Raw genomic sequence first — 27,516 nt, 5'->3', positions numbered from 1 at the left:
TGGTCCACAGAACAACTAATAACCTCATTTTGTGCTTCATTAGAGCGTTGATGCAGATCGGTGAGAATGGGATGAAGCCTGGCAGCTGAACTTGTGCCACGAGGTGCCAGATTAAATATAGAAACAGATTATTAGCATCCTCTGTGCCACTTACATATATTTTGCCAAAATGATTAGTATTTAAGCTGTTTAGATTAAAAGTGGTTGCGAAACATTGGTCCGAGCACCTTTTTTGCGCGCTGTTGTTAATTGTGATTGTCTGTTCAAACAAATTTATAATAATGCTTATTAAAAAAGCTCACAGTTATCTGTCCTTTAGCACAAGTCAGATATTCTGTTTTTGTTTCAGATATTACAATCTTTTTCTCCATAAACTGTGGCCTTGATTTAAATGTCACTGCTGTGAATGAACGTTTTCTATATGTTAGGCTGTGACAAAGAACTCAGTGAGGTGTAGATGTATTGCTTTCTTTCCCACCTTTTTCAAACAACAAAAGGAGAAACAAGAAAAGTTGATATTTAAAAAAATGCCACAATGATCAGTATGCGGCTCAGCAAGTTGGAAATGAAACTCAGATTCGAGCTAACTTAACAGCTACACAAATTAGAGCCATGAACATGAGCACTGAGCTGCTAGGGAGAGAGTGAAGAGTAACGTGCTTAATTATTTCAACTTCATTTCATCAGAATAGTCTTTCCCCTTTAGCAATTCTTGCTGCCTGTTTAGCTCAGTGACATCAATTGAGTGAATTATTCACATGTAGTAACAAGAGCTGGCCAGTAGATGACTCTTTATCATTTCTTTATCTGTAACAATTGAATTGATACCTCTGTGTCGACAAATTGTATCCAGGGTATCGCAAGGGTGGGGCAGCTTTCTGGAGTGCAGCAGACTCGTCCATCACTTTGTGCTACGATAATTCCTTTGCAGAAATCAAAGGACAGGTTGAGTTCATGAAAGAGGGAGTCGTATCACTGTGTGTCCTTGGCTTCTTGGGCAACATTCTGAAATGTATTTTTTGAATCCATGTGCACCATGCTTGTGGACTAACCTTCACATGTGGAAAGCAGAGTGTAATCATCCCAGTCATGGCTGCAGCATATGTTTTCCAAATCTGAAAACAGCAACGCCATTTTCTGAGCTAACTCTCCTGATGCTCTTAAAGACTGTGTGGTGATTGGTGCTCAGTTTGAATGCTTGTGACAAGAATAGTTGGCCCAGTAGCTGACAGTGAATCTTTTGAATGGGCGGGGGATGGGGCAGAGGAATGGGTTAATAGCTTGACACCTCTTGTGCCACAACGAGAGGCAGTTTTATCTGCCTCTGCCGGTGAATTTGATCAGTTCTTAGTGCCTATCCATCCATGCATGTTTCCAGCTTTACCACCCCTTTGACAGATTTCAGCTCCTTGCTAATCTGCAGAGCCTGTGTCCAAATGTTGAAACAGTCACAGTGCCAATATTGCTCTCAGTTGCATTGTATACTATTTCTGGGTAATCTGTCTGTTTGGAAGTTTTTTTTTAATGCTTTCTGAGTCAGACAGTTGTGGATTCAAACTTCACTCCAAAGACTGGAGTAGGTGGAGTACACGCTGCGGGCTGACACCCCAGTGCAGTACCGAGGGAGTGCTCACTGTCGAAGGTGCCATCCTTCAGGTGAGACATTAAACCGAGTCCCTGCCTGACTTCTCAGGTGAGTCTCACAACACTACTTTGAAGATGGGCCAAGGGGGTTCGTCCTGCTGTTTTGGCTAAAATTGACCCCTCAAAGAACATCACTGAAACATTTATTTTCCTGGTGCTTGTCAAACCTTGCTGTGTGCAAATTAGCTGCAGTGTTTCCTACATTACAACATTGACATCTTGAGGTCATGAAAGTTTTGGTATAAATGTAAATCTTTTTGGTGAATCTTTGTAGTCTGTGAACCAGGCAAGGGCTGTTGGAGCTGGCAAATGGTGGGTCATCAGTCTGAGCATCAATGACCCCCCCCGCCCTTGGTCAAATTGAGCACTCTTCGATCAATACTAAAACTTATTTTATTCTCCTCAACAAGCTGTGTCAGTCCCAAACTCAGAATGGCACGCCCTACTGTGCCACAGTTGCCATCCTATGGGCTTTCTGAGTGAGATTGTTGATTTAATACTAATTTTGGTCAGTTCTGTGATGCAAGCCCATTCTCCATGGAACTGGATTGAGCCTAGGGAATAGTAAGTTATTAGATGGGGTCAGAGTAAGGAGGAAAGTAATAAAGTCTAAATCAGGGTTAATGTGCAGGTATGTAAGTACACGGAGTGTGGCAAATAAGGTTGGTGAGTTCAAGGTGCAGATTTTGTAGTTATAACGGAGACCTGGTTCAAAGAAGGGCAGAACTGGGTGTTAAATATCCCTGGATACAAATGTTCAGGAAACATAGGAAAGGAAGGAAAGTGGGAGGTGGGGCTATATTGATTAAGGAGAACATTGCAGTATGGAGAGAGAGGATGTCCCAGAGGGGTCAAGGACAGAATCTATCTGGCTAGAGCCAAAGGGGCAATTACATTGCTTATAGTAGTCTATACACCACCAACTAGTGGGAAGGATGTAGGGGAGCAAATTTGCAAGGAAATTACACAGAGATGCAAAAATTATAGAGTAGTTATAATGCCTGACTTTAATTATCCAAATAGAGACTGGGATGGTAATAGTGTAAAAGGGCAGAGAGGCGCAAGTGTTACTAGAGTGTTCAGGAAAAGACTCTACATCAGTTTATTTCCAGTCCAATGAAAAAGGAGGCACTGCTAGACTTGGTTCTTGAAAATGAAGTGGACCAAGTGGATCAAGTGTCAGTAGAACATTTAGGGGACAATGATCATTGTCAACCTAAATCTTCTGATACAATGGGAAAGGACAAGGAGCAATCCAGAGTAAGAATAATTAACTGCGGGAAAGCTAACTTCAATGGGGTAAGAATGGACCTGGGATGAATAAATTGGGGTCAAAGGTTGGGAGGAAAAACAGTAGCTGAACAATGGGCTACCTTCAAAGAAGAAATAGTTTGAGCACAGTCAATATATATTCCCTCGAAAGGGAAACGCAGGGTAAATAAATCCAGAGCTCCCTGGATGACAAAAGAGAAAGGAGATAAAGTGTGCCTATGACAGATGTCAGGTAGAAGCTAAGAGGGAGTATGAAAAGAGACTGACAGCTAACATAAAAGGGAATCCCAAAGTCTTCTATATGCATATCAATACTAAAAGGGTGGTAAAAGGAGGTATAGGTCCAATTAAGGACCTAAAAGGGGATTTACACATGGAGGAGGGGACATAGCTAAGGTATTAAATGAATACTTTGCATCTGCCTTTACCAAGGAAGAGGATGATACCCAGGCCATGGTGAAAGATTAGGTCATTCAGACACTAGAGGATTGACAATTGACAAGGAGGAAGTATTGGGTAGGGTATCTGTACTTAAATGCACCTGGACTGGATGAGATGCACCCAAGGATACTGACGGAAGTGAGAGTGGAAATTGCTGAGGCACTAGCCATAGGTATTTAGTCTTCCTTAGATTCAGGGGTGGGGCCAGAGGACTGGAGAATTGCAAACATTACAGCGTTGTTCAAAAGAGGATGTAAAAATAAACCCAGCAACTACAGGCCAGTTAGTTTAACTTCAGTGGTGGGAAACTTCTAGAAATAATAATTCAGGACAGAGTTAATTGTTACATGAAAAAATGCAAGTTAATTAAGGAAAGCCAGCATGGATTCCTGAAGGGAAAATCATGTTTAACTAACTTGCTGAGTTTTTTAAGAGGTAACAGAGAAGGTTAATGAGGTAACTACTGTCGATGTGGTGTACATGGACTTCCAAAAGGTATTTGAGACAGTGCCACACAACAGACTTGTGAGAAAAGTTATGGCTCATGGAATAAAATGGACAGTAGCAATATGGATATGACATTGGTTGAGTGACAGGAAACCAAGATTAGTGGTTAATGGATGTTTTTTGCGCTGGAGGAAGGTTTGTAGTGAACTTCTTCAGGGGTCAGGGTTGGGACCCTTGCTTTTCCTGATGTATATTGATGACCTAGACCTTGGTGCGCAGGGCACAATTTCAAAATTTAAAAGAGTAGATGGGAAGAAACTGTTCCCACTCATGAAAGAATTGAGAACAAGAGGGCACAGATTTAAATTAATCGGCAAAAGAAGCAAAAGCGATATGAGAAAAAACATTTTCACGTAGCGAATGGTTAGGGGCTGGAATGCACTGCCTGAGATTGTGGCGGAGGCAGGTTCAATCGAGACATTCAAAAGGAAATTAGACTGTTATATGAAAAGGAAGAACGTGCAGGGTTATGGGGAGAAGACAGGGGAATGGAACTAGGTGAATTGCTCATTCTGAGACAGGTGCAGACACAATGGGCCTCCTTCTGCGCTGTAACAATTCAATGATTCAGAGACTGTCCAAGTATCACACAACCAGCAGACAGAAATGTTTTTTTCACACCAAAGTTGAACCTTCGGAGTTGGACCCAAATGTCTGCAGCTAATACCTAACCCTGGGCAACAGACTGCACTTAGATGTACTAGATTGTACATTATACTAGAATTCACTGTGAGATTGGTTATTCTAAGTGTTATTTTGGAACATGAGCATTGCAGGATCATAACAATTTTCTTACTTACAGTTAAGCACAATATGAAACTGCCTTGAAATAAGTTTGATTTGAAAAGAACAAAGTTTCTCTCAGCCTGCATTCAAATATTGAGTACACCTGAATCCATTGTAGACCCGCAGGCCCAAGTTTCTACAGGTAAAACACATCCAAAATTACTACTAAATAATGCCAAATGGCTTCTATCAAATTTTGTTTGCAAGTGAAGTTAATTTGAAACCCATGGCAATAGAATTCTTATAATGGCAGTTTTCCCGAATCAAGGAAGTCACGATGTCTGAACAAACAAGCCAGTTGACAAAGCTACAACCTATCAATTGGTAGTTGGTAGGAGGGGGGCTGGTTAGCTCAGTTAGCGAGATGGCTAGTGTGTGGTTCAGACTGACACCAACAGCACAGGTTCAATTCCCATTCCAGCTGAGATAGACTTGGGACCTGCCTCCTCACCCTGAACCTGAGAGTGGAAGGCAGTGGCAAACCCCCACTGACAAAAATCAGCTCAGGATGATGCATCAGCGCACAATGAGCCAAAGACCTACTTTCAGGTAGAGCACACATGAATTACTGAGTTGGCAGGAATGTAGACTGAAGTCACAAGACTACAAGGAACTTGGTATATAAAAGGAGCTTCATAATGCCTCTAAAAAAAGAATGAATAAACTTTTCTGACGAGCTCAAAGCAACATGTAATTGGAATTGTAAAGACCCTACCAGGCATAGTGCTGAGATGGTTCAGGATTTACAATATATGTATTTTATCTCACTCTGTTCCTTTTTTGAAGACACTTCACAAGAGCCTTGGAATCAAAATATGCCACTGTGCAACAGAATTGTTTTTTCAAAATTACTTTTGTTCCAATCCCATCGAAAGAATCCTTTTAACAGACAGTACAAATGACTTCAACATGTTACTCTCTGTATTACTCTCAATATTTAATGAGCATGTCATTTGGCAGAACAGTTGGCATCAAAAGGCTTTTCAAATAGATAAAGATTGCTGCTCTGTAATGTGCTGCATTCAACATTAGTTATCAGGATAAGCAACTGTAAAATGAAAATGTCTACCCAGAAACAGCTCACAGAAGTAGAGAGGGTTTTAAACTGAACAGTGGGAGCAAGGAATCAAATTTGGAAGATGTGGTAAACCAAAGAGTAGACACAGGCAAGAAAGACAGGTATTAATATGGGAAATGACAAACAGACTGTGACAGAAAGGGACAGAGAGTACAAATCTAAGAGTAAATCAGCAGATAAGGCTAGAAACTACAAAAATAATAAAAAGACAAAACTAAAGGCTCTGTATCTAAACGCACATAGCATTCGGAACAAAACAGATGTATGGATAGCGCAAACAGAAATAAATAAGTACGATCTGATAGCCATGCAGAGACATGGCTACAGGACGACATAAATTGGGACCTGAATATTGAAGGGTATGTGACATTTAAGAAGGACAAGAAGTTAGGAAAAGGTGGAGGGGTGGCTCTGTTAATTAATGATGGTATTAGCACATTAGACAGGGATGACCTAAGTTCAGGAAACCAGGATATAGAAGTGGTTTGGGTTGAGATGAGGAATGATAAAGGCAAGAAGTCACTTGTGGGAGTGGTGTACAGGCCCCCTAATTGTAACTACATGGTAGGACAGAGTATTAAGAAAAGTTAATGGGAGCTTGCCAGAAAGGTACTGCAATAATCATGGGGGATTTTTGTCCACATGTAGACTGGAAAAATCAGATGGGCAAAGGTAACATAGATGAGGAGTTCATAGAATGTTTTCGGAATAATTTCTTAGAACAGCACATTCTGGTGCCAACCAGAAGGCAGGCTATTCTAGAACTGGTATTGAGCAACGAGATAGGATTAATTGATAACCTCCTAGTAAAGACACCACTAGATAGCAGCGTAATATGATTGAAGTTTACATTCATTTTGTGGGAGAAACGAGTGTGTCCAAGACTAGTATTTTAAACGTATATAAGGGCAATTATGAAGACATGAAAGCAGAGCTAGCTAAAGTGAACTGGCAAATAAGGTAAGGGATATGTGAATAGAAGTTCAGTGGCAGACATTTAAATGGATATTTCAGAATACTCAGAATAGATACATTCCAATGAGAAAGAAAAATTCCAAGGGAGGGCACACCATCCGTAGTAAACTAAAAAAAGTTAAAGACAGTATCAAACTTAAAGAAAAAGCATATAATTACGCAAAGACGGATGGCAGATCAGAAGATTGGAAAGAATATAAAGAACAGCAAAGAATGACAAAAAGATTAATAAGGAGGTAAAAATTAGAGCACAATAAAAAGCTAGCTAGTAATGTAAAGATGGATAGTTAGAGTTTCTATAGATATTTAAATAAAAAAAGAGTTAACAAAGTGAGCATTGGTCCTATAGGGAGTGCGTCTGGCAAATTGATAATGGAAAGTAGGGAGATGGCAGATGAATTAAACAGGTATTTTGCTTTGGTTTTCATTATAGAGGACACAAGTAACATCCCAGAAATAGCTGTAAATCAGGAAATGGAAGGGAGGGAGGAATTTGGGAAAATTACAATCACCAGGGAAGTGGTATCGAACAAATTGTTGGGGCTGCGGGCTGGCAAATCCCCAGGCCCTGATGGACTTCACCCTAAGGTTTTGAAAGAAGTGGTTAGTGAGATAGTTGATGCATTGGTTTTAATTTTGCAAAATTTCCTAGATTCGGGGAAGGTTCCATTAGATTGGAAAATAGCAAACGTAACTCCTTTATTCAAAAAGGGAGGGAGACAGAATGCAGGAAACTACAGGCCAGTTAGCCTAACATCTGTCATAGGAAAATGTTAGAAGCTATTATTAAAGATGTTATAGCATGGCTCTGAGAGAAAATCAAGGCAATCAGGCGGAGTCAACATGGTTTTTTGAAAGGGAAATTATGTTCAACCAGTTTATTTGAGTTCTTTGAAGGAGTCACATGTGCTGTGAATAATGGGGAACCAGTGGATGTACATTACCTAGATTTCCAGAAGGCATTTGATAAAGTGCCACATCAAAGGTTATTGCAGAAAATAAAACTCATGGTGTAGGGGTAACATATTGGTGTGGATAGAAGATTGGCTAGCAAACAGGAAGCAAAGAGTTGGCATACATGGGTCTTTTTCGGTTTGGCAGGATGTGATGAGTGGTATGCCACAGGGATCAGTGCTAAGGCCTCAGCTTTTTACAATTTATATAAATGACTTGGATAAAGAGACCGAAGGAATGGTTGCTAAATTTGTTGACGACACAAAGATGGAATAAATGGAATATAATTACCTTGCTTACAAACAAAGTGTAAAGGATCTACCTACAATATAACCGCCCACCATTTGGTTTTGGAATGGCACAATTGATGCTCTGGCATTGATCACAGAGTCTTGAGAGTTTTACAGACAACAATATTAGGAAAGGCAGCTTCCAAGTCCTGAATCTTAATCTGGCACAACTGAGCTATCAGTAAATTGATGACATGACATAAAAAGATATTTTCAAAGTTAAACCACAGAGGTATTTTTTTGTAAAGTAATGGGCTATAATTTCCGACTAGCATCGGAAAGTGCTGGCCCGCAGGAATTAGAAGATATAAATATCTACTTGCCTGGTCTTGAGAGTTACATTGGCACTGCCATTCACCGGAGCTGCATTGGAAGACTCCTCGCAGGCCTTAGTGAAGTTTAGCTCCAGCGGATTCAAGGAGGCTACGCCCCCTTTTTTACAGCACTTGCTGCCGTGAAGCGGGTAAATTTAAATGTTCAGGGAAATTGACAGTCGTTTGGAGGGGAGGGAAAGGTTGGAGTTCCAGGGGGTGGTGGGCGGAGTTGGAGGTCCTGGGGGGTTGTTGGGGGGTGGGTGGGAGTCGAAGGTCCGGGGGGTTTGGAGGTCCGGAGGGGGTCATGGCGGCAGGGGTGTTCCAAGGTCCAGCGGGGGTGGGTAGGAGTCCAAGGTCAGGGTTAGAGGTCAGTCGTAGATCTGGGGAGAGTGGAGGTGATGAGGGGTCAGAAGCCCATGGGGAGAGGGGGTCCAAGGTCCTGGGGGGTGGGGGCAGTTGGGGGTGTCGGGGGAAGGTGAGGTTGTCAGAGGTCGGGGGTGAAGGGTGTCAGTAGGTACGGGGTGTCGGGGGGGGGTGGGGGATCGGAGTTTGGGGGGTTGGGGTCCGGGAGGAGTTGGGGGTGTCAGAGGTCAGTGGGGTGGGGTTCAGATGGTGGGGGCTGGGGGTGTCAGAGGGTGGGGGGTGCTCGAGGTTGGGGTTGGGGTGTGTCGGAGGTCAGGGATGTGGAGGGTGTCGGGGGTGAGGGATCGGAGTTCGGTGGGTTTGGTGTTCCGTGGGGGGTGGGAGGGGTTGGAAGTTTCAGAGGTCAGTGGGGTGGGGTTCGGAGGGCAGGGGCTGGGGGGTGTCAGAGGTTGGCGGGTGGGGAGTGCTGGAGGTCAGGGGTGGGGTGTGTTGGAGGTCGGGGGTGGGGTGTGTTGGAGGTCGGGGGGGTGGGGGTTTGGGTGAGTCCTCTTTTGGGGGAGGGAGGTGGTTTGGGGATGTGGGGGGAGTCCCGTGGGGTCGATCTAGGTCTTTACAATAGTTACTCAGAAGTTGGAAGAGGTTTTAATTCTTCTAACCTTTTCTGAGTAACTATTGGTATAACCCCGGCGGAACCTTCTGAAGTTTGCGATATAAACCGCTTTTTCAGATAGTTCCCAACACAGCACAATTGCCCAGAGTAGCTGTGCATTTCTGAGCAATTGCCATACAAACCCTTACGTGGGAACTTCCCAGAGGGATTCCCCAGCGCATCTTTGGGGTACCCTCCAAATCCGTCGCTGGGGAGCTCGGAAGTTACGGGCCAATATCTGCCTCCATTGTTTCCGCTGAAGTCAAGAACATTGATAAAAAGTAACAAATTAACTTGCTGTATTGACTTGAAAAATTATTCAGACAGCCTTTGATTTAGAACATCTCAAGAATGTGTTATATAGATCAGTTAATGTGGGTGTGGAAACCTCTTAGCATTACAGCATTCTTACTGATATGGGATCAAGTTGCTGTGCTATATTGCTGCTTATCCGATGTTCGAGCGTTGATGGAATGGGAAAAATGGATACTGCTGAAGCAAGCAACCAGATAATTCCAGGCATCAGGAAGCTAGGCAATGGGAAAAGTTGAAGGAAGTTTATCTTCCTTCTAACTTTTCATTCCTTGACACAGTTTTGGTTTTTCCTAATGTCTCCGTGAAGCACTTTGGAACATATTGAAGGTACTACATAAATGCATTTTATTATTGCTTATTTTGGAAAAGAGGAGTCTTCGGGATGAAGCTTTAAAAATTAGGAAGAGAATTGTCAGCATTGATCCAAGCAGATTATATTGAATGACTAAAATACCAGGGGCAGAATTTTGAGGTTGTCGGGTGGGTGTGATGGGCAGGCCCAGGAGCAGCCGGGAAACAGTCCGACCCGCGATTTTGGTGAAACACGGCTCTTCACTGGTCAGCAAGCGGTGGGCGGGGGCCTGTCAACTGCCAGGTCCAATGGTGACCAAGTGGCCGGTTTAAAACCGGCACAGCCAGGCCCTGGAAGGTTGCCAGCGATGAGGAGAGCTCCAGTGTTGTGAGCAGGCGAGTATAAATTATGGAGAGTAATGCGGCTGCAGACAGCAGGAGGGTGGGCAGGTCAGGTGGGTACTCGGCACCCCCGCTTTTCGGATGAGTGCCTCATGGTGCTCCTGGAGGAGGTGTCTACCAAGAGGGCCACCCTCCTCCCCAGGGATGGGAGGAGGAGGAGGCCACCGCACCTAACGAAAAAAACTTGGGAGGAGGTGGCAGTGCTGGTCAGCAGCCCTGATGTGGTGCGGCACACCTGGGTCCAGTGCTACAAGAGGTTTATCGACCTGCTGCACTCAGGAAGGGTAAGTACCGTGCTGGCATGGATCAATATGTTGAAGTGTTTAAGGCTGGCTGTCCCCCTGTGGAGCTCAGGGGTGTTAGAGTCTGAGTGCCAAATGTCAATGGCACCTTAGCTGGCCAAGGGGTTGAGCCCTGGCTGATTGGACTGAGTGCCATGCGGCTCGAGGGCCACAACTCGATGTGCCCTGCAGGGTGTTCCTCAGGTGGGGTTGGCCAGGCTGCAGTGGTGCTGCAGGTACAGGGGGGACAAATCTACGCTCCTCTCCTTTCAGCAGAAGCCCGCCTATAACAACATTGAAATGCCACAGACCGGCGGAGGCCCAGCTTTCCAGATATGAGCAGGACACTTTGCACCTGGATAGGCACCACAGACCTCGGTCAACTGGCCGCGGAGAAGCTGGGGTGACAGACGAAGGTAAGGGTGCAGTGCGCAGCGGTGAGAGTTTCAGATGCTGCAAACATTCTTGTGCAGTCTCATCATTGATGGGAGCCTCAAACCTGGAGTCCCCATTGATCATTGAAAGATGTTGGCACCATGATGCAGATCTCCATGGTCTCACCAGGGTGCCTGGTGTGCACAGTGACAGTGTGATAACTTAAACTAATGGCATGTTGTTGTTCTCCCTTAGATTTGCCACCACGCACCCAATCGCAGGACCCTGAAGAGCCACTCCTGATGCCAGAGGACCACCAGACTCCGGAAGCACCTGCATCACAGCCGCTCTCTGAACCAGGCATCAACGCCTTGGTGGGCATTAGATCTTCGGCTAGAATGTCGGTGCACAGTAGTGAGGGCACTTCACACTTGCTTGAGGTGCAGGCGGAGGCAGAGAGTGCCCAGGGCGCCAGCAATTGGAGTACTGCTGGAGACCAGGACAACACCAAGTCAAAGGCAGATGATGAGCCTCTGGGGTCATCCATTAGGTGGCAGATGCTGGATGTCCAGCAAGATGTGCAGGAGGATCTGGCGGAGATCCATGAGGGTCTACGTGCCGTGGTCTCCGTTATGGACGTGTCCATGCGGAGCATGAGCACTGTGGTGACCCTCATGACCGAGCGCACTGCCTCCTCCATTGAGAGAGTAGCAACTCTCATGGAGAGGCAGCTCCAGGAACAGAATCAGGGGTTCCTGGGGTTACGCTGAGACCTGCAAGCCCTCACACAGGCACTGAGCTCAGGTGGTCAGTGTCTGTGTGGGAGATGGATGAGGCGCCCAGTATCCCAGCTAGGCGTTTGTCCATAAATGGTGTGCAGTGAGGTCCAGAGCGACCTCATGTTGGCACACAAGCTTCTTGTCGCCTCTGCGGGCTCCTCTCAGGGCCCTCTAGATAATGGCAGTAGCTCCCTGCCCCTCTGCCAGTGACCATGGCATTTGATGAGGCTGCGATGACTGGGGAGATGCCAGCCGTGGCATCTCCCTCTCAGGCGGGGCCGGCACAGTCTCCATGGGCCAGAGGACGCCCGCCAAGGTCATGAAGGCCAACAAGACAGCAGAGTCAGCAGGCTGTCTCCAACGCCTGTGCCAGCGAGGTGGGAGCACCAAGACGTAGCACTCGCAAACTTAAGTTTAAGGCACCATGAGCACAAGAGGGACTGGTCACAGGTGATCATCAGTTGTGAAATGTTTTGCTTATTTTAACTGGCCTGATGTTGAAGACCAGAGAAGGCTCTGTTAATTTGTTATGACTGTCAACATGAGATAAATTTTCTTTTGTTGTAATGGCCTGAGTATGCTTCACCTTTTTTATTTAATGTGGTGCAGGGTACGTCAGTGTGTAAAGCTGGATGTAAATGGCTCGAAACTTTATTGCTCAGGCACTGAGTGGACTTTGAGTGCAAATGAAAGGGCCGTTTCAGACAACCGGGATGGAAGTGGCAGCCCTGGCATGAGGTGGAAGCTGATCTTTGGTAGCCTAGCTGAAGGGGTGTTGGATCAAGGTGCCCCTGGTGCCCCTGCCTCACTGCAGGTTACTGAGGTCTGCCTCCACGCCCTCAGTGTTCCCCTCACCGTGCTCCTCTTCTGACTCTCTACTGAATTCCTCATCTGTGGCCCGTGCATCTGCGCCAACATCCTCTTCCTCCAGTGGGTCCCCCCCTCGCCAGTGCCAGGTTGTGGAGAGAGCAGCATGTGACCACTATTAGTGACACCCACTCTGGGGGGTATTTCCACACACCCTCTGAATGATCCAGGCATCAAAGATGCATCTTGAGAAGGCCTATAGACCTCTCTATCACCTCCCTTGTGGAGGCGTGGCTCCTATTGTAACGCTTCTCTACCTCTGTTCATGGGTGGCAGAGAGGCGTCATGAGCCACCTTTTCAATGGATACCCCTTGTCACCCAGCAGTCATCCATCCATTTAGTCAGGCTGGAGAACTGAAGAGCCTTGGCACCTGGGAGTGTCTCGGGATGTAATGATCATGGGAGCTGCCTGAGTACCTTGCACAGACTTGCAGAATATGCATCCTATGGTTACACACTATCTGCACGTTCATGGAGTGGTTTTTCCTTCCTGTTGACATAAAAGTTGAGGGCCGCTGTGACCTTCAGAGCCTCTGGCATGGGGTGTCCACCCACACAGCCGGAGCTGATTTCAGGCCCAATCATTTGACAGATGGAGGTCTCTGTGTCCCTTGAGAGGTGGAGCCTCCTTCAGCATTGCACCTCAGACATATTGAGGTAGCTGCATTGCACCTGTAAACCCTGGCAGCAGGAGAGTGGTGTCTTCTGTGGCCTCTTCCACCTTGGACTCCTTGCTGGACCTGCATCTTTGTACCTGCATCTCTCCTCCCACAGGTCCCTCCCCTGGAAGCTGCATTGGGACACCTGGCCTCCATCTCTTCCTCCTCAGAGGAGGTGCCTCCAGCAGAGACTACAATCCCCATTACCAGGGTAATGGAAGACTGTTTGATACCTCGAAGGGTCCACATGATCTGAATCCTCCGGGGGCCTTGGAGACATCAATAAGCCTTGAAATGAAGCCTGGAAATGCTATCAATGAAAGCCCCGAACAGAGATGAAGCTGTCAAGCACCAATAAATCACCAGCAGCAAACTATCTACGAAACTCCTCACTACTCACACTGGCAATGCTGCTGACCCTTTTTATCCCACCCTCGGGTGAGGTTTTGAAATTGTCGGCTGCCAGCCTTACCGTTTTACCCGTGCGACGAGCATAAAATCCCATGGGCAATGAAAAATCGTGCATCAATTGGCTTTTTATTGGTCTTTAGTGGCCTCTTAATTAATGGTGGGCACGGCTCTGGTACCTGCTCACGCCCGCCGACTGAAATATCGCGTGAGTGCGCGATGACCTCGGGATGCTCGCCCGTTGTCTTCACGCACTATTTTACGCCCTGTCCCAGGAGCGGACGCGTGCCCGACCCAATGTAAAATTCTGCCCCAAATGTTACGAGCAAGGAGGTAAGTCCAGCAAAATGTTTTTTTCTTTGCACAAAGTGCAATGGAATTTTGGAGTAAGATACAGGAGGAGCCCATTGGAAACAACTGTATAAAATTGTTTTGAGATGATTGGATGGGTTCCTGGAGAGAGAAAGGGTTGACGAATGAAACATGGAGAGTTATATTCACCTTACTGGCTTCCCCTGTTCCTAAAAGTTATCAGTCTGGATTTTCCATTCGCCTAAGTGGATAACTGCCAGCAGTGGCGTAATACCTATTGACAATCTCCTCTCTTTCATCCTCTGGTCACAAAATATTCATTGTGAAAATTGGTGGAAGCGTTCATTCATAATTGCTATCTCTATTTGCTGATTTCAAAGTAAGGTGATATGCATTTACCCTCCATTCATGTAAAAGTTTTGGAATAGTCAGATGACTAATATTGTGCATATTTACTTTGCTTAAAACTTTTAAAAAGTAAAGAAGGTGTTTCTTTAAGAGGATGATATATGCTCATTGAAACTTTGCGTTACTGTCGTTGGCATGTGCTGCGGTGGAAGATTTATTGCTTTTGTTTGGCTGACTTTTTACTGAAGGCTGATTCTCAAAAGAAGTCAAGCTTTTATATTGAATAAAAACAGAAAGTGTTAGAAAAACTCAGCAGGTTTGGCAACATCTGTAGAGAAAGAAACAGAGTTTCAGTGTGAATCTTCTTCGGAACTTGACTTGACCTTATTGGACTCACAACATTAACTCTGTTTCTCTCTCCACTGATGCTGCCAGGCCTGCTGAGTTTTTCCAGCACTTTGTTTTTGTTTCAGATTTCCAGCGCCCGTGGTATTTTGCTTTTATATTGCATTTTTTTTAAACAAAGTTCACTTTCCATGCTCATTTTGAAGTCCTCCTCCCTAGCTGATTGAGAAACATGTTCTCCTCTCTCAGCACCCCCTTGTGGCAGCTCCGATACTGTAATAAACAGGAGAGAGAAAATAGGACGTAAAGCAAAGAATGAATCACAGAAGTGAAAGGGAAATAATGGCAGAAACAGAAATGAGATACATTCTTTTGCAGTTCCAGCCGACCAGTATCGTTAGCTGTAGAGATGTGAGGGGCTGAGTTTTATTTTCGTGGAGTCCAGCCTGAAAAAGTATCAGAATCAGTGAATCAGTTAATTATTGCTGATAAGAGAGACATGTTGCTGAAGCTTTTTGTCTTGCACTCATCAGGACAAACACAAGAATGCCAAATTTCGAACAACTTGTACTAGGAGAAAAGGGTGCTGATTGGTTGGCAAGTCAACTGATTGGCTGAGGCATTGCCATGGAGAAAGCAAGGGAGAGCTATAGGCCACCCAAGCTTCCAGGTAATTCAAAAAAGGTGCAAGGCTTGAACATATTCCTTTTGTTTGCAGATAATGTGTCCCTGTGTATGAGTATATGTCACTTCTAGCAGGTCTAAATGAGCCATGTTACAAGTTCAACTGATTATCTTAAATTGATTGTTAGTGTAGCTGTTAGCACACTCAGGGTTGTTCAGCAAGTGCTGCGAATCGCAGAATCACAGCCAAAAGTGGATGGTTTTGTCTTTGGCTTTGCAAGCACAGGCTGGTTGAGTGTTTGTCATTCTTGCATTTGTCCTGATGAGTGCAAGACGAAAAGCTTCGGCAACATGTCTCTCTGTGCAGCAATATTCAAGTTCAGTACTACCAAACGACTGTCAATTAATTATGCTCAAATTTGCTGTTGTGAATGACAGTTGGCTTGACCAATTTGAGCAAAGGCATGTATGGAGGGGCATATGTGCATGTGTCGGCCTCTTGTGTTTCTACCATCATTTTGTCCGTAGTTGCTAAGAGACAGTGTGAACCCAGCTCATCGAGGGAACCTTGAAAGTGAAGGGCTCATTTTAAAAATTCTACGCATTAATAGAAGTGTCGCAACTCATTTTAATGCACAATCCTCAACTTAAAAATATAATTTCAAATGACTAGCAGCAAAGCAATATGTTCTGCTGCTGAAAGCTTACCTCAACTTTCTTTGTGACAGCACTTTGTATTTTTGAAAGTAGTTAAATTATTTGAGGATTGATCATTCAGACTCCTGGCCTTGTTGATGCCGTGAGTTCATTTCGCTCGCTCTCTTCCTTTCTTTCCCTCTCACGTATTGCTGCATGAAGATGAAAATGTCTTACTTTTGCAGCAGCAAAATAAAAGAAGGAATGTAGTATTTGGACGGCTCCTTTCATGGACGGAGTATAGAATGTGCAGTAAGGACTGAAAGTGCCTCTGGGCGTTCAGTCCCTATTGGTTTGAACACTGAATGCTGCGATGCCCAGAGACATCCTGTATTGTTATCAGCTAAATGGGATCATGAGAGTCTGAAAGGTGTTTGAGAATGAACTGAAAATCATTTTCACAAGTGGATGATTACTTTTGCCAGCTGTTAACTGAACTCGATCAGAATGTCCTAGATTTCTTAGACTGAATTAATTGCTCTTTGGACCTTGACTGAGAATTTTCTTTGTGGGAGGGAGCTCTTACAGAGAAAAATGGCTATACATATTGATTTTTCTATATATTGATTTTCAGCACATTTTTCTTTCATTATTTGAGCCTATGAAACTTTGTGCAAACAACGTGCTAGTAATTCAAACTAGATTGCTGCATTCCCCAGAAAAAAAGGCCAGCTCAAGTATAGATCTGCCAGAGAAAACAGCCTTCTCCTTTTCGCAATACGTTAATAACTTAACTGCTAACTGGAAAAATATATTTTGAAGGTCCAACATTTATATGTTTTTCTTATGAATTTAGCCATGACCCATCTTGATATGGATCAATCTGTCAGAGATTAACCTTGTCTAATGGTGCACCAAATTAAAAAAAACTTGGAAAACAGGAAGGCAGAACTCCCCAAGCCACTTCATCAGCCTTTTTAAATGGGGAAAAGAAAGAGCTTGCATTTATATGGCTCATTTCACAGCCTCCAGACGTCTCAACGCTTTTCTAAGTCAATGAAGTACTTTTGAAGTGTTCACTGTTGTAAGATAGACAAGATGGCAAGGTCCGACAAACAGCAATGCGATGATAACCAAATAGTGTTTTTTTTTAAATGATGTTAGTTGAAGGATCAATGTTGGTAAGGACACCCGGGGAGAGTGCACCCCTACCCTTCTTCAAAATGTCGCCTGAGATCTTTTGCATGTGCCAGAGATGACAGGCAACCTTGGTTTAAAGTCTCATCCAAAAAACAGCACCTCTTCCTCACCACTGCACTGGAGTGTCAGCCTATCATGTGTTCAGGATTCTGGAACAGGACTTGATGCAACCTTCTCACAGAGGTGATAATGGTACCAACTGTGACATATTTTAGAAAGATTTAGTTGCAAAATTACTTGGAGGCACATAGAATCTCCATTTTAATATGTCCAGGTGTGGACATATTGCCAATAAAGGTGGGTGCATTCACTTTGCGGAAGATTAGTGGTGAAGGAAGAACTTGATCAGCCGCCCCTTCCAACCTTGCCGTAACCATAACCCATTTTCCTGGGTTGGTATTAATTGGCATGCAGGACAGGCTACTGGCCACCACCACACAGGAGCCTTCCACTGAAACAGGAAAGTAAGTCAGTGCTGTAGTTAAAGCCTCATTGCATCAATAGAAGACCTTAGCCTGAGCATTTGAAGGGAGTGGAAGAGCCCCAGTGTGTTTTAGGCCTTAACCAAAACTAAATCCTGCAATGGTATGTCAGGGAGCTGAACAGGATGGAGAGGGGAATACCCCAAGGCACTTTCCCTTTATCCTCATAACTTTGTGCCTTACCATTGCTATCTCAAAGACTAGTGACAGGAACAGTTGAGGGGAGAAATGTGCACTGGAAAGCAAAGCCCCATCTCCCCTCTGGTAGTGGCAGGGAAGGAGTGGCAATTGGTCTTGTGGGAGGGAATTTTATCCAGCAACAATTAAGAGTGAACCCTGGAGTGAACCCTATCCAATAATGATTAGGAGAATGATCTTGAGTGAGTGTCAGATGTGGCTCAGTGACAGCACCGTCATCTCTGAGTCAGTAGGTTGTGGATTCAAATTCCACTCAAAGGATTTGAGTGATCTCTATAGGTGGAACAAGACCACAGCCTGACACTCTAGTGAAGTAAAATGATGCTACATTGTCAGAGTCTTTCACATAAGACATTAAACTGAGGTGCCCACACTGTCAGCTGGACTTAAAATATACCATGGTGCTATCTAGAAAAAGAGCAGGGGGGCGCTGATCAAAATTTATCCCTCAATAAATGTGACAGAAAGCAGATTATCTGGTCATTATCACATTGTTTAAGAGAGCTTGTTGTGTACAAATTGGCTGCCATTTTTCCTATATTACATCAGTGATTTGCAGCTAACCAACCTGACTTTGAAATTCCAAATGAAGCTGTGCACGTTGTCTCAACTCATAATAGGTTTCAAAAAGAATTATTAAAATGAACCTTAGGATATGTTATATGTATCTCTAAATCTCTAAACTTCAGAGTGAGAATGCTGGAGAGATTGTGGCTGTGAAGGTTGCAATGCTTCGTATTACTGGGCTGCATACTAGCAAGAGATGCTTCATGACTTCCAGAGTACTTTAGAAACACCACATAAGACATACAGCTTCCTGGGCTTCTCTTAGGAACCTTCCCAGAAGAAATATGGACAGGAGTTTCCCTGCGGGCTTCTGAACCATGTTGTCAGGCTGAAAGTAGGTCAGAAGAAACAGTCACTCATTGTGATTTTCCCCAGTGCAGCCAATTAATAGCCAGAGGTGGGCTCACAGTCCAATTAAGGCAGGAAGGCTCATGAAACTCCAGAGTGAATCAGAGGCTTACCAACTTGAAAGCAGCAACAGCTGTGATGACAGGTAAGTGTGGGAGAGGGCACTTCAAAATGGGGATGCCCCACCTCCAAAGTTTTTGAATTTAAAAGATAAGGTGGGTTTTACAGCCAGGCCACCGCTCATGTGGGGAAGATGCCTTCTAGCGGGCAGCACCCAGACAGGCTAGGAGGTTCGCTAGGCCTGCCTAGAAAACCCAATCAATCCCCTTTAATTTGCTCTAAATGGACCTTGATAAACCGTGTTAGACATGGAGAGTAGCCTTGCAACCCCACTCTTTGTCTCCCCCCCCGCCCCACCCCTGGCCTGTTTCCCCCCCTTTTCTGCCTCCGCAAAAATGGCCCAGGGGCAGGTTGGAACTGAGGAACCACTTCCAATCCTGGCCCTGGCCCCAGCCTTGGCCCAGGTTCATTTTCCAGCCCACGGGCAGAACTTTGCCCTTGTCGGGCGAGCGGGCCCAGGAGCAATCACGAAGCCAACCGCCGCCCACGATCAGGCCCCGACTGTGATTTGACGCTGTCTGGCCAATTAACGGGCAGCCAGCGTGAAACACGCGCTGCAGCACTTGGCACTGCCGGGGTGGGGACAGGAGCGGGAGGAGTGCGAGCGATGAAGTGCGCACATACGCGGGGGTGCGCGCACGCACAGTAAAATCTGCTTGAGGCACGGAGCTGCCTCAGGGAGCTGAAGATCTTTAACCATAAAAATAAAGATATTTGAAATCATGAAAACATTTTCCCTCATGTGACTCTGTCACATGAGCAGGGACATGTTAAATAGGAGTGTAAAAAGTTATCATTTTTTTAATCACTGACCGAAGCCTCATCCTGCTGTGGATGAAGTTTTGCCAAAAATGCAAAGGCCGCTTGGCCTTTTCGCCCACTCGCCAACCGAATGTTTGGACGGGCAGCAAAAATTTCTACTCAGTCCACGAAAAGCCTTAATAGACCACTAAATTGTCGGCGGCCGTGCTGCTGACTTTCGCGTGGCCTGCTGACCGAATACCGCACGAGTGCGCAATGACGCCAGGATCCTTGCCTGATGTCATCGCGCATCATTTTATGCTCAATAGGGGCCGGGTGCGCACCTGCTCTACGAGAGAAAAATTCTGCCCCAAGTTTCCTCAGAATTGCATTTGATTAGTCACCATGCGTAATGTGCTTCTAATTTAAACTTTCTAACCTTCAAGACCTCAAATCCAAGCCTATACAAACCACAACAATACTCTCTCTCCTAACAGACTTTCCCGTAAGGCTTTCTGGCTCCTTTAAAATGGTTTGCGTTTGAGTCAGGAATTGTGACATTTGTACAGGTGCCTGTGCAGAGCAAGTTGTTCTACATGATCACCTCATTCCTGTCCATCAAAGGTGCCACTTTACCCATGATATTTCTCTCATGCAAAATCTTTGTGAGTTTGCTATTCACTGCATTTGCACCATTTTTGTGTGAAAGGAAGCAAACATTTTGTCTGTCTCACACCAGCTGTGATCTCAGTAATGTTACCCTGGTTAGTGAAAGAATGTGAGCGAGAATTTGAACTCTGGGATTATCTCATAAAGTTGGTAGTAAATTTAAAAATCCTAGTGTTGTGAAGCTGAGAGCCATGCTAAACCCCAGCTTTGTGTCAATGGTGTTAAGTTCTCTGTTAGCTAATCTTGTGTTAAGTAAGCAGATTGCAGGCTTAAAGTAGATTGCCATTTGGAGTAAATGGACACTTGAGACTTATCTTACTAGGGCTGGTAAACAAAGGATAACAGAAATATAGGACTGGTCAGTATTGCGAACTGCATCTTAACTTGCACACGTACATGAAATGGTTTCTGTCCCCCACTTGCTGAGCACGTATGTGGAGCATGAAACACTGGGGGAAAAATACTTCTTATTTGGAAGTGACTGTACGACACCCTTGAATCACAAACTGATTGGGGTTGCGCTGTAGCATCTCCTACTTATAAGGGAGCTTTTGGACATGTTTAGTTCTTCTGGTGACCAGGATGACCTACTCTTCTAATGCATTAATCATTCCTATACAAGGTAACCTTGAGGCATGACACCCAATATTTATATATCCTCCATGTATAAAAGGAAATAAAGATGGTCATATTATGTGACAGAATGTCAAGAGCTGTTTATACAGAAACTGTCCTCAGCGATCTGCAAATCCTGGTGATTAACTGAACTACTGGAGCAAATAAAATACTGGTATGGCTGCTTTCCAGAACAAACATAATCCAGTGGATATAGCTTAATGTAAATGGAAAACGGTCATTACGTATTTGCTTACATGAGCCCACATTGTATTTTATGATGATCTGATTTATCACTTTGTACATCTCCATCTGACTGCACAGTTACCTCATTTACACAGCTCATTAACCAATATCTATATATTTTTTTGAAATCAGATTATTTCATGTTACATTGCCTTTCATAGAACTGAAAGTCTTTGTGACAGGATGGTAGTGCACATGTCTTTCCCATTTCGGTAGAAGCAACACATCAGCCTATTCCACGTGTCCAAAATGATGTTTGTTGGGGCTGATTTCCATCACTGCTGCTGTTCAATCCTGGTTGAGAGTGGGTGCAAATCTAGTCAGAATGGTAACATGCAAATAGATTGTTCAAGATCATATCTGTTGCATTATTATCCACAAATCAAACTGTGGGTTTGGACTTGTGTGAGGAAGCAGCCTAATGGGAGCAGACAAATGTGTGTGAGTGAAATTTAAAGGAATGTTGAATAGGAAAACAAAATCCAGTTGCCTTTGGAAGAGATCAACAGGTATTTTAACCTGTTGATAGGCTTTATCATGGCTGAAGGGACAGAGGGCTAACAGTGAGAACAAAAGGAAGAGCAAAGAAGCTCATGGTGAAAGCCTGAGATTATAGGCAAGTGATGGAGGAGCTCAGGACCTGACCCACTTGTTTGCTGGCAGCTGAAGTGGTACGAGTGATACATAAGGTAGTTGTGAGGAGGATGGCCCCACTTGCTTCTTCATGGTGCCATTGCCAGAAGTCAGCATGGCAGTATACCTGCAAGGAGAGGAGGCAGGCTTTCGAGGTTGCACTTAACCAGTATCGTCGTGTGCTGTGCCAGCCCTATGGTGCATGTTAGCAGCAAGTGACCTTGTAACAGACGACACCTTTCAACATCTGACGATATCATAGAATGGTTACAGCACAGATGGAGGCCATTCAGGCTGTCGTGTCTGTGCGGGCCCTCTGAAGGAGCAATTCATCTTATGCCACTCCCTTACTTTCTCCCTGTAGCCCTGCAAATTTCTCCTTTTCAGATAATGATCCAATTCCCTTTTGAAAGCCTCAATCCACCACACTCAGGCAGTGCATTCTAGGTCCTAACCACTCCATGTGTGAAGAAGGCTTTCCTTATGTCACCATTGCTTCTTTTGCCAATTACCTTAAATCTGTAACAAAAAAAGAAAATGCTGGAAAAACTCAGCAGGTCTAACAGCATCTGTGGAGAGAAAAACACAGAGTTAATGTTTCGAGCCCGTATGACTCTCCTTCAAAGCTGAAGAAGAGTCATACGGACTCTAAACGTTAACTCTGTTTTTTTTCTCTCCACAGATGCTGTCAGACCTACTGAATTTTTCCAGCATCTTCGTTTTTGTTTCAGATTTCAAGCATCCGCAGTATTTTGCTTTTACCTTAAACCTGTGCCCTCTGGTTCTACTATGATATATACTCTGTCCAGATCTCTCATGAATTTAAATACCTCTATCAAATCTCATCTCAACCTTCCCTAAGGAGAACAGTCCCAACTTCTTCAATATGCTAACCTTTGTTCATTGCAAGGTGATGTGACAGTTCCTGTAGATAAGGTTGACGCCACCTTGGTTTATGTGGAGAGTTGGGCTTCACTGCTTGTTGGTCACCCTGGCATCGTCTTCCACGCCATATTGCTGTAAGCATGACATACTATTATTGGGCTGCTTCCACAATCTTTAATGGAAGATTAAAGATAATCTTTCTTCTTCCTTTGCTGAGGCAAGACATGTTCATCCCTATCAGTAGATATGGGTGTGTGGTTTCCAGTGGGTGGGCACAGATTATGTCTGCTGTATTCTGTCTCGCCTGGTATCCCTCCACTTCCTCCTCCTGCAGAAAGCTCACAGCCATTCTCATTTCTGTCTCTAAAAGAGATGTAGATTTTAGAAAGCTTGGGTGTAACAATAAAAAAAGGCGCATCTCTGCAGCATCTTTCAAGACCTGAAGAAGCCTTTAACAGCCAGTGAAGCATTTTTGAAGCATAGTCTGCTATTACGCAGGAAAAACTATGAGAAAATGCTCCAGAAGTAGCCTGAGAGCTGCTAACAGAATCTCCTTGTTATGTCCTTTATATGAACTTCTTTCCGCAACCAATCTCTGAGGAACACAAGTGACCCATTATGTATTAGGAGGACTGCCCGTGACGTCCTTCATGTTTAAAGTGTGGAAAACAATACATGCCTAGCATGACACTGACCTCCCTGTCGCTTGTCATTTCAACACACCATCCTGCTCTCATGCCCACATGTCCGTCCTTGGCCTGCTGCATTGTTCCAGTGAAGCCCAACGCAAACTGGAGGAACAGCACCTCATCTTCCGACTAGGCACTTTACAGCCTTCAGGACTTAACATTGAGATCAACAACTTCAGACCATGAACTCCAACTTCTACCTTCCACCCGTTTTTTAATCCCTTTAATTTTGTATTTTATTTTTTATTAAAAATTTTTTACTCATTTATTCATTGTTTTATCCCCCTTTTTTATCCCTTTTTCTATCCTTTTTTCCCCAACCACTGTCCCCTCCCCCACCCCACCCCCAATACGGCCATCTGTCATTTGTTCTATTTTGTTCTTTCACAGAGTCCTGACCTTTGCTCTGCCATTCGCACATTCTGCTTTCTTACCTTTAGCCACTATCAGCACCTCCTTCAGCCCTTACCACTACCATTAATACTCCCTTTGTCTTGAGCCCACGACATCTTTGTCAATCTCTCCCTAGTCCCCACCTATTGCTGGCCTTCTATCCAGCTTCACCTGCTCCAACCCCACTTAAACAGTATAAATTCCATCACTTTCTACTTCTCTTTAGCTCTGAAGAAGAGTCATACAGACTTGAAAAATTAATTCTGTTCCTCTCTCCACAGATGCTGTCAGACATGCTGAGTTTTTTCAGCATTTTCTGTTTTTATTTCAGATTTCCAGCATCCATCGTATTTTTTTTAATTCATGCCATCACCTTGCTCTGTTTTAAAGATTTTAATGAAACTCTTGCCAATTTTTGTTGGAAGTTTCCTGCCCTCATTAAAAAGTCAGTGAAAATGCGTGAGATGCAGAGGCAAAATCACAGAATCATTACATCATAGAAGGAGGCCCATTCAGCCTGTTGTGTCTGTGCCACTCCCCTGCCTTCACCCAGTGGCTTTGCACATTCTTCCTCTTCAGATAATGATCTAATTCCCGGGCATGCTTATTTTACCACTCATTATACCCCATGTGTGCCAGTTGATGAGGCAGGTGCGCATCACAGTCAAGGTGTCATGTCTTAGCTGGTCAGCAGAGTCACCCACTCAGTTTACCATGGCTGCACATGATTTATTGCTGGGAAAATGGAATGTGTGATTTTGATATAAGATTAGTCTTGCACAACAGTACATTCCATACCTAGTTCTTCGAAGATATGTCTGTCAAGATTTTACAAATGGCCATGCATTTTGAAGCCTTAGTTCAATAGGTAGGTGCATCAATCTAGCACACCAAGGAATGATGTATCTAACTATAGATACCTGTAAGTCTATGGGTGACCAGTTCTCAGCCCAGATATTTAGTGAGAGGGTGAGGTGTTTCAGTGAAACTGGATATTTCCCCACAAGGACAAAAGGAAAGTTGGGGAATAGCTCCTTGTACACTGCTCCCAGTGGACATAAAGAACGAGTCAGTATGATCCCTATCTACATAATTGGTTGAGATAAAACATGTTATGTGGACATGGGCCTAATCGCAGAAACAAAATGGAGCGGGGGAGATAAATGTACACATTACAATGTTGCTGATATCCCTAAAAATGATGCTGTGTATTTTGCCGAAGTTTTAGTAATTGTGACTAAGATATCTATATTATCAGCATGCAGTGCAGTAGTAGCTGAAGTATGTTGGAATTAGCTGAAAAATATTATTTATTTTTTTTTGGCTGTTTTATTAATCTTTTCTGAAAAATATGATTCATCTTAAATATACTTAGATGATATTGCAATACCCACAATTTTTTTTGACTCACCACTTTTTTCAGCTGCTACCCTTTCCTCAAGATTTTGATCCCAAAGTGTTATGATTCCGGTGCAAAGCCCACACTTCCTGTGAGCTAAGGCACAGCCTTATAAATGAAGTAAACTTGAAGATAGCCTGCCCAGGGTGAACAATGAACCCCCTGTGCTCTTGGTAAACTCATTGAATATTGTGTGAGCATTGTCCAATCGCTTTGATAGACCAGGAGCACCATACAATTTTTATCTCTCCTAATGCCTAGGGCACTCAATCCAATTGCACTGGCCCTACCAATGCATTGATTCAGGTCAGCAAACTCATCGCAGATCGGGACCATCCTACTTTGTATGAGTCCGTGCCTGGTGGATTAAATCCCTGAGCCACTGGAAACCTCCCTCCCTCCCCCAACACTTTCGCTAACACTTTCACATAAGCAAGTATATTTAAATTACTTCAGATTACTGTTTTATTTCCTGAAATAATCCTCTTATTTCATATTGTGAAAATGATCTGTGCCTACAAAGTGTAAAATCTTGTTTCTTGGTTGCAGGTACCTTTACGCACTTGGGCAGAAGGTTTGGAAGAGGTGGAAGAAGCGATACTTTGTCCTGGTTCAGGTTAGTGAGTGATGCATTCAGGTTAATTCATCATTTCTTATGATGTTGCCAGGGGTTTACAAGTATCTTTGACTGTGTGAGTATGGAGAAAGGGAGTATTGGATTGAGTATTTTTTTCATTGCATTTGGCAACAACAAAGTCATTTCAGGGTGGCTATTGGTGAGATGGGGCTCATACCTGAAGTATCAGCTGATCTGTTTTTTTTCTCAATGGGTGCTGCCTGACCTGAGCATTTTCTGTTATTGGCCATTCGTGACCCAGGCCCAATTGGAACACAGGTCAGAGAACAGGCATTATAATGCTGCAAGTATGTCACTGACCTTCGCACCCTTAAGAGTGTAGCTTCCTTCTAGAAGTGCAGGTCTGCGGAATTCACTCAGGGAGTGGCTCCCAAGATCATGAAAAACATGTGTATTCCTGATGGAAGAGGTTTTATTTATTAAAAAGGAAATGTCTGGATTCAAAAATTCTTAACAACTCTAAATCATTGCAGTTGTAAATTTATAATAGTGAAGATAGACTGGAGCATTAATGCTGCTTTATGTAGTACAAATCCATTCCACCTTTGTACATAAACTCCGCTAGTCAGATCATCTATCCCAAGGAGATATTCCAGCACATAGCATGTATTCAGTTGAATGTTGCGGAGAATTGCCCTGTACTATTTAAGTGCTATTACCTGGGGATCAAGTGTAATATGCCCTTGCAGCTAAATCTGCCATGCCTATTGTTTCAGGTTAGCCAGTACACATTTGCTATGTGTAGTTACAGAGAAAAGAAGTCTGAGCCTCAGGAGTTAATGCAACTGGAAGGATACACAGTGGACTACACAGAGCCACAGCCAGGTATTACTGTCAGAGAAAATAAAATTTCTACTTTGTGCTTGCGAATCAGAATATTTTAATAGGGTGGAAGGGAGGCTAGAATATACTGGAGAGTCTACTTTCTAAAGTGTTTTTCTTGGTGTGAGAAGTATGTGGATCACAGTTGAGCTGTGCAGTTTCTGTGGGAAAGCGCAAATTTGCTACTTTCAACAGCTTCTCACATTTTGTTTGCTGTTCCCGATTTTGGATCTGTTCAATCCCACACATTATGATAAAAAATTTCAATTTGAACATCTTGTGATGTTTCAAGTGAAATATGTCCTTTTGTTTAAAATTGTTCGAATAGCCAAAGTAGTGGAGCAAAAAGTTGCAATACTGTTACAATACTGGGACTAATTGGATAGCTCTTTTCAAAGAGTGCGATGGGCTGAATAGTTCTTTTTTTTTGCTGTATTATTCTGTGAAAAATAGAGATGATCAGTGTCAGGATTTGTCCATCAAATCCCCTCCCCACCCCCCAACCCCCGCCACCTTCGTAAAAGCCTTTCTAGTTGATAGAGTATTAAATGAGCTACCCTACCCAGATTATATTGCTAAGAGTTTTAGCAGCTCTATATTAAACAAGGAGGAAACGGGAGTCAGAGTTTATGCATTTACCAAAAGGAAACGTAAATATTCAAATAATCAAATTGAATTTGTGGCATCACACTATTGAAGTCTTGGGTACAATTAAAAGACACTCATGGATTAATAGGATATATAGCCAGAGTATAATGCATATTTACAGTGGTTATGCCAAGGGTTTACAATGTACGAGTTTGATTATACTTCAAGTACTATGTTCAGGTCTTAGAGGGTGTGCCCAAAACATACTTAAACTAAAAAGCGTGGAAGAAAGGGTAACACAACAGATCCCCGGTCCAAAGGGATTTGTGTCAAAGAAAGACTTAGAAGAGCTTAAGCTTCCCAGAAAG

The 27,516-nt window shown here is 43.9% G+C and overlaps 1 protein-coding gene across 3 annotated transcripts in view; it reads left to right on the top strand.

The window, feature by feature from the left end:
• Positions 1-27,516, top strand: part of cadps2 (Ca++-dependent secretion activator 2) — a 782,646-nt gene that overhangs the window by 472,271 nt on the left and 282,859 nt on the right. For all 3 annotated transcript variants that reach the window (XM_078568371.1, XM_078568372.1, XM_078568373.1), the window contains exons 9-10: positions 25,651-25,717; positions 26,455-26,563. In XM_078568371.1, the coding sequence (XP_078424497.1) occupies positions 25,651-25,717; positions 26,455-26,563 (176 nt within the window). The remainder of the gene's footprint in view (positions 1-25,650; positions 25,718-26,454; positions 26,564-27,516) is intronic.

Source organism: Cetorhinus maximus, chromosome 22 (genome assembly GCF_964194155.1).
Source record: "Cetorhinus maximus chromosome 22, sCetMax3.hap1.1, whole genome shotgun sequence".
NCBI classification, from domain to species: Eukaryota; Metazoa; Chordata; class Chondrichthyes; order Lamniformes; family Cetorhinidae; genus Cetorhinus; species Cetorhinus maximus.
This window is presented reverse-complemented; position numbering and strand designations above follow the sequence as displayed.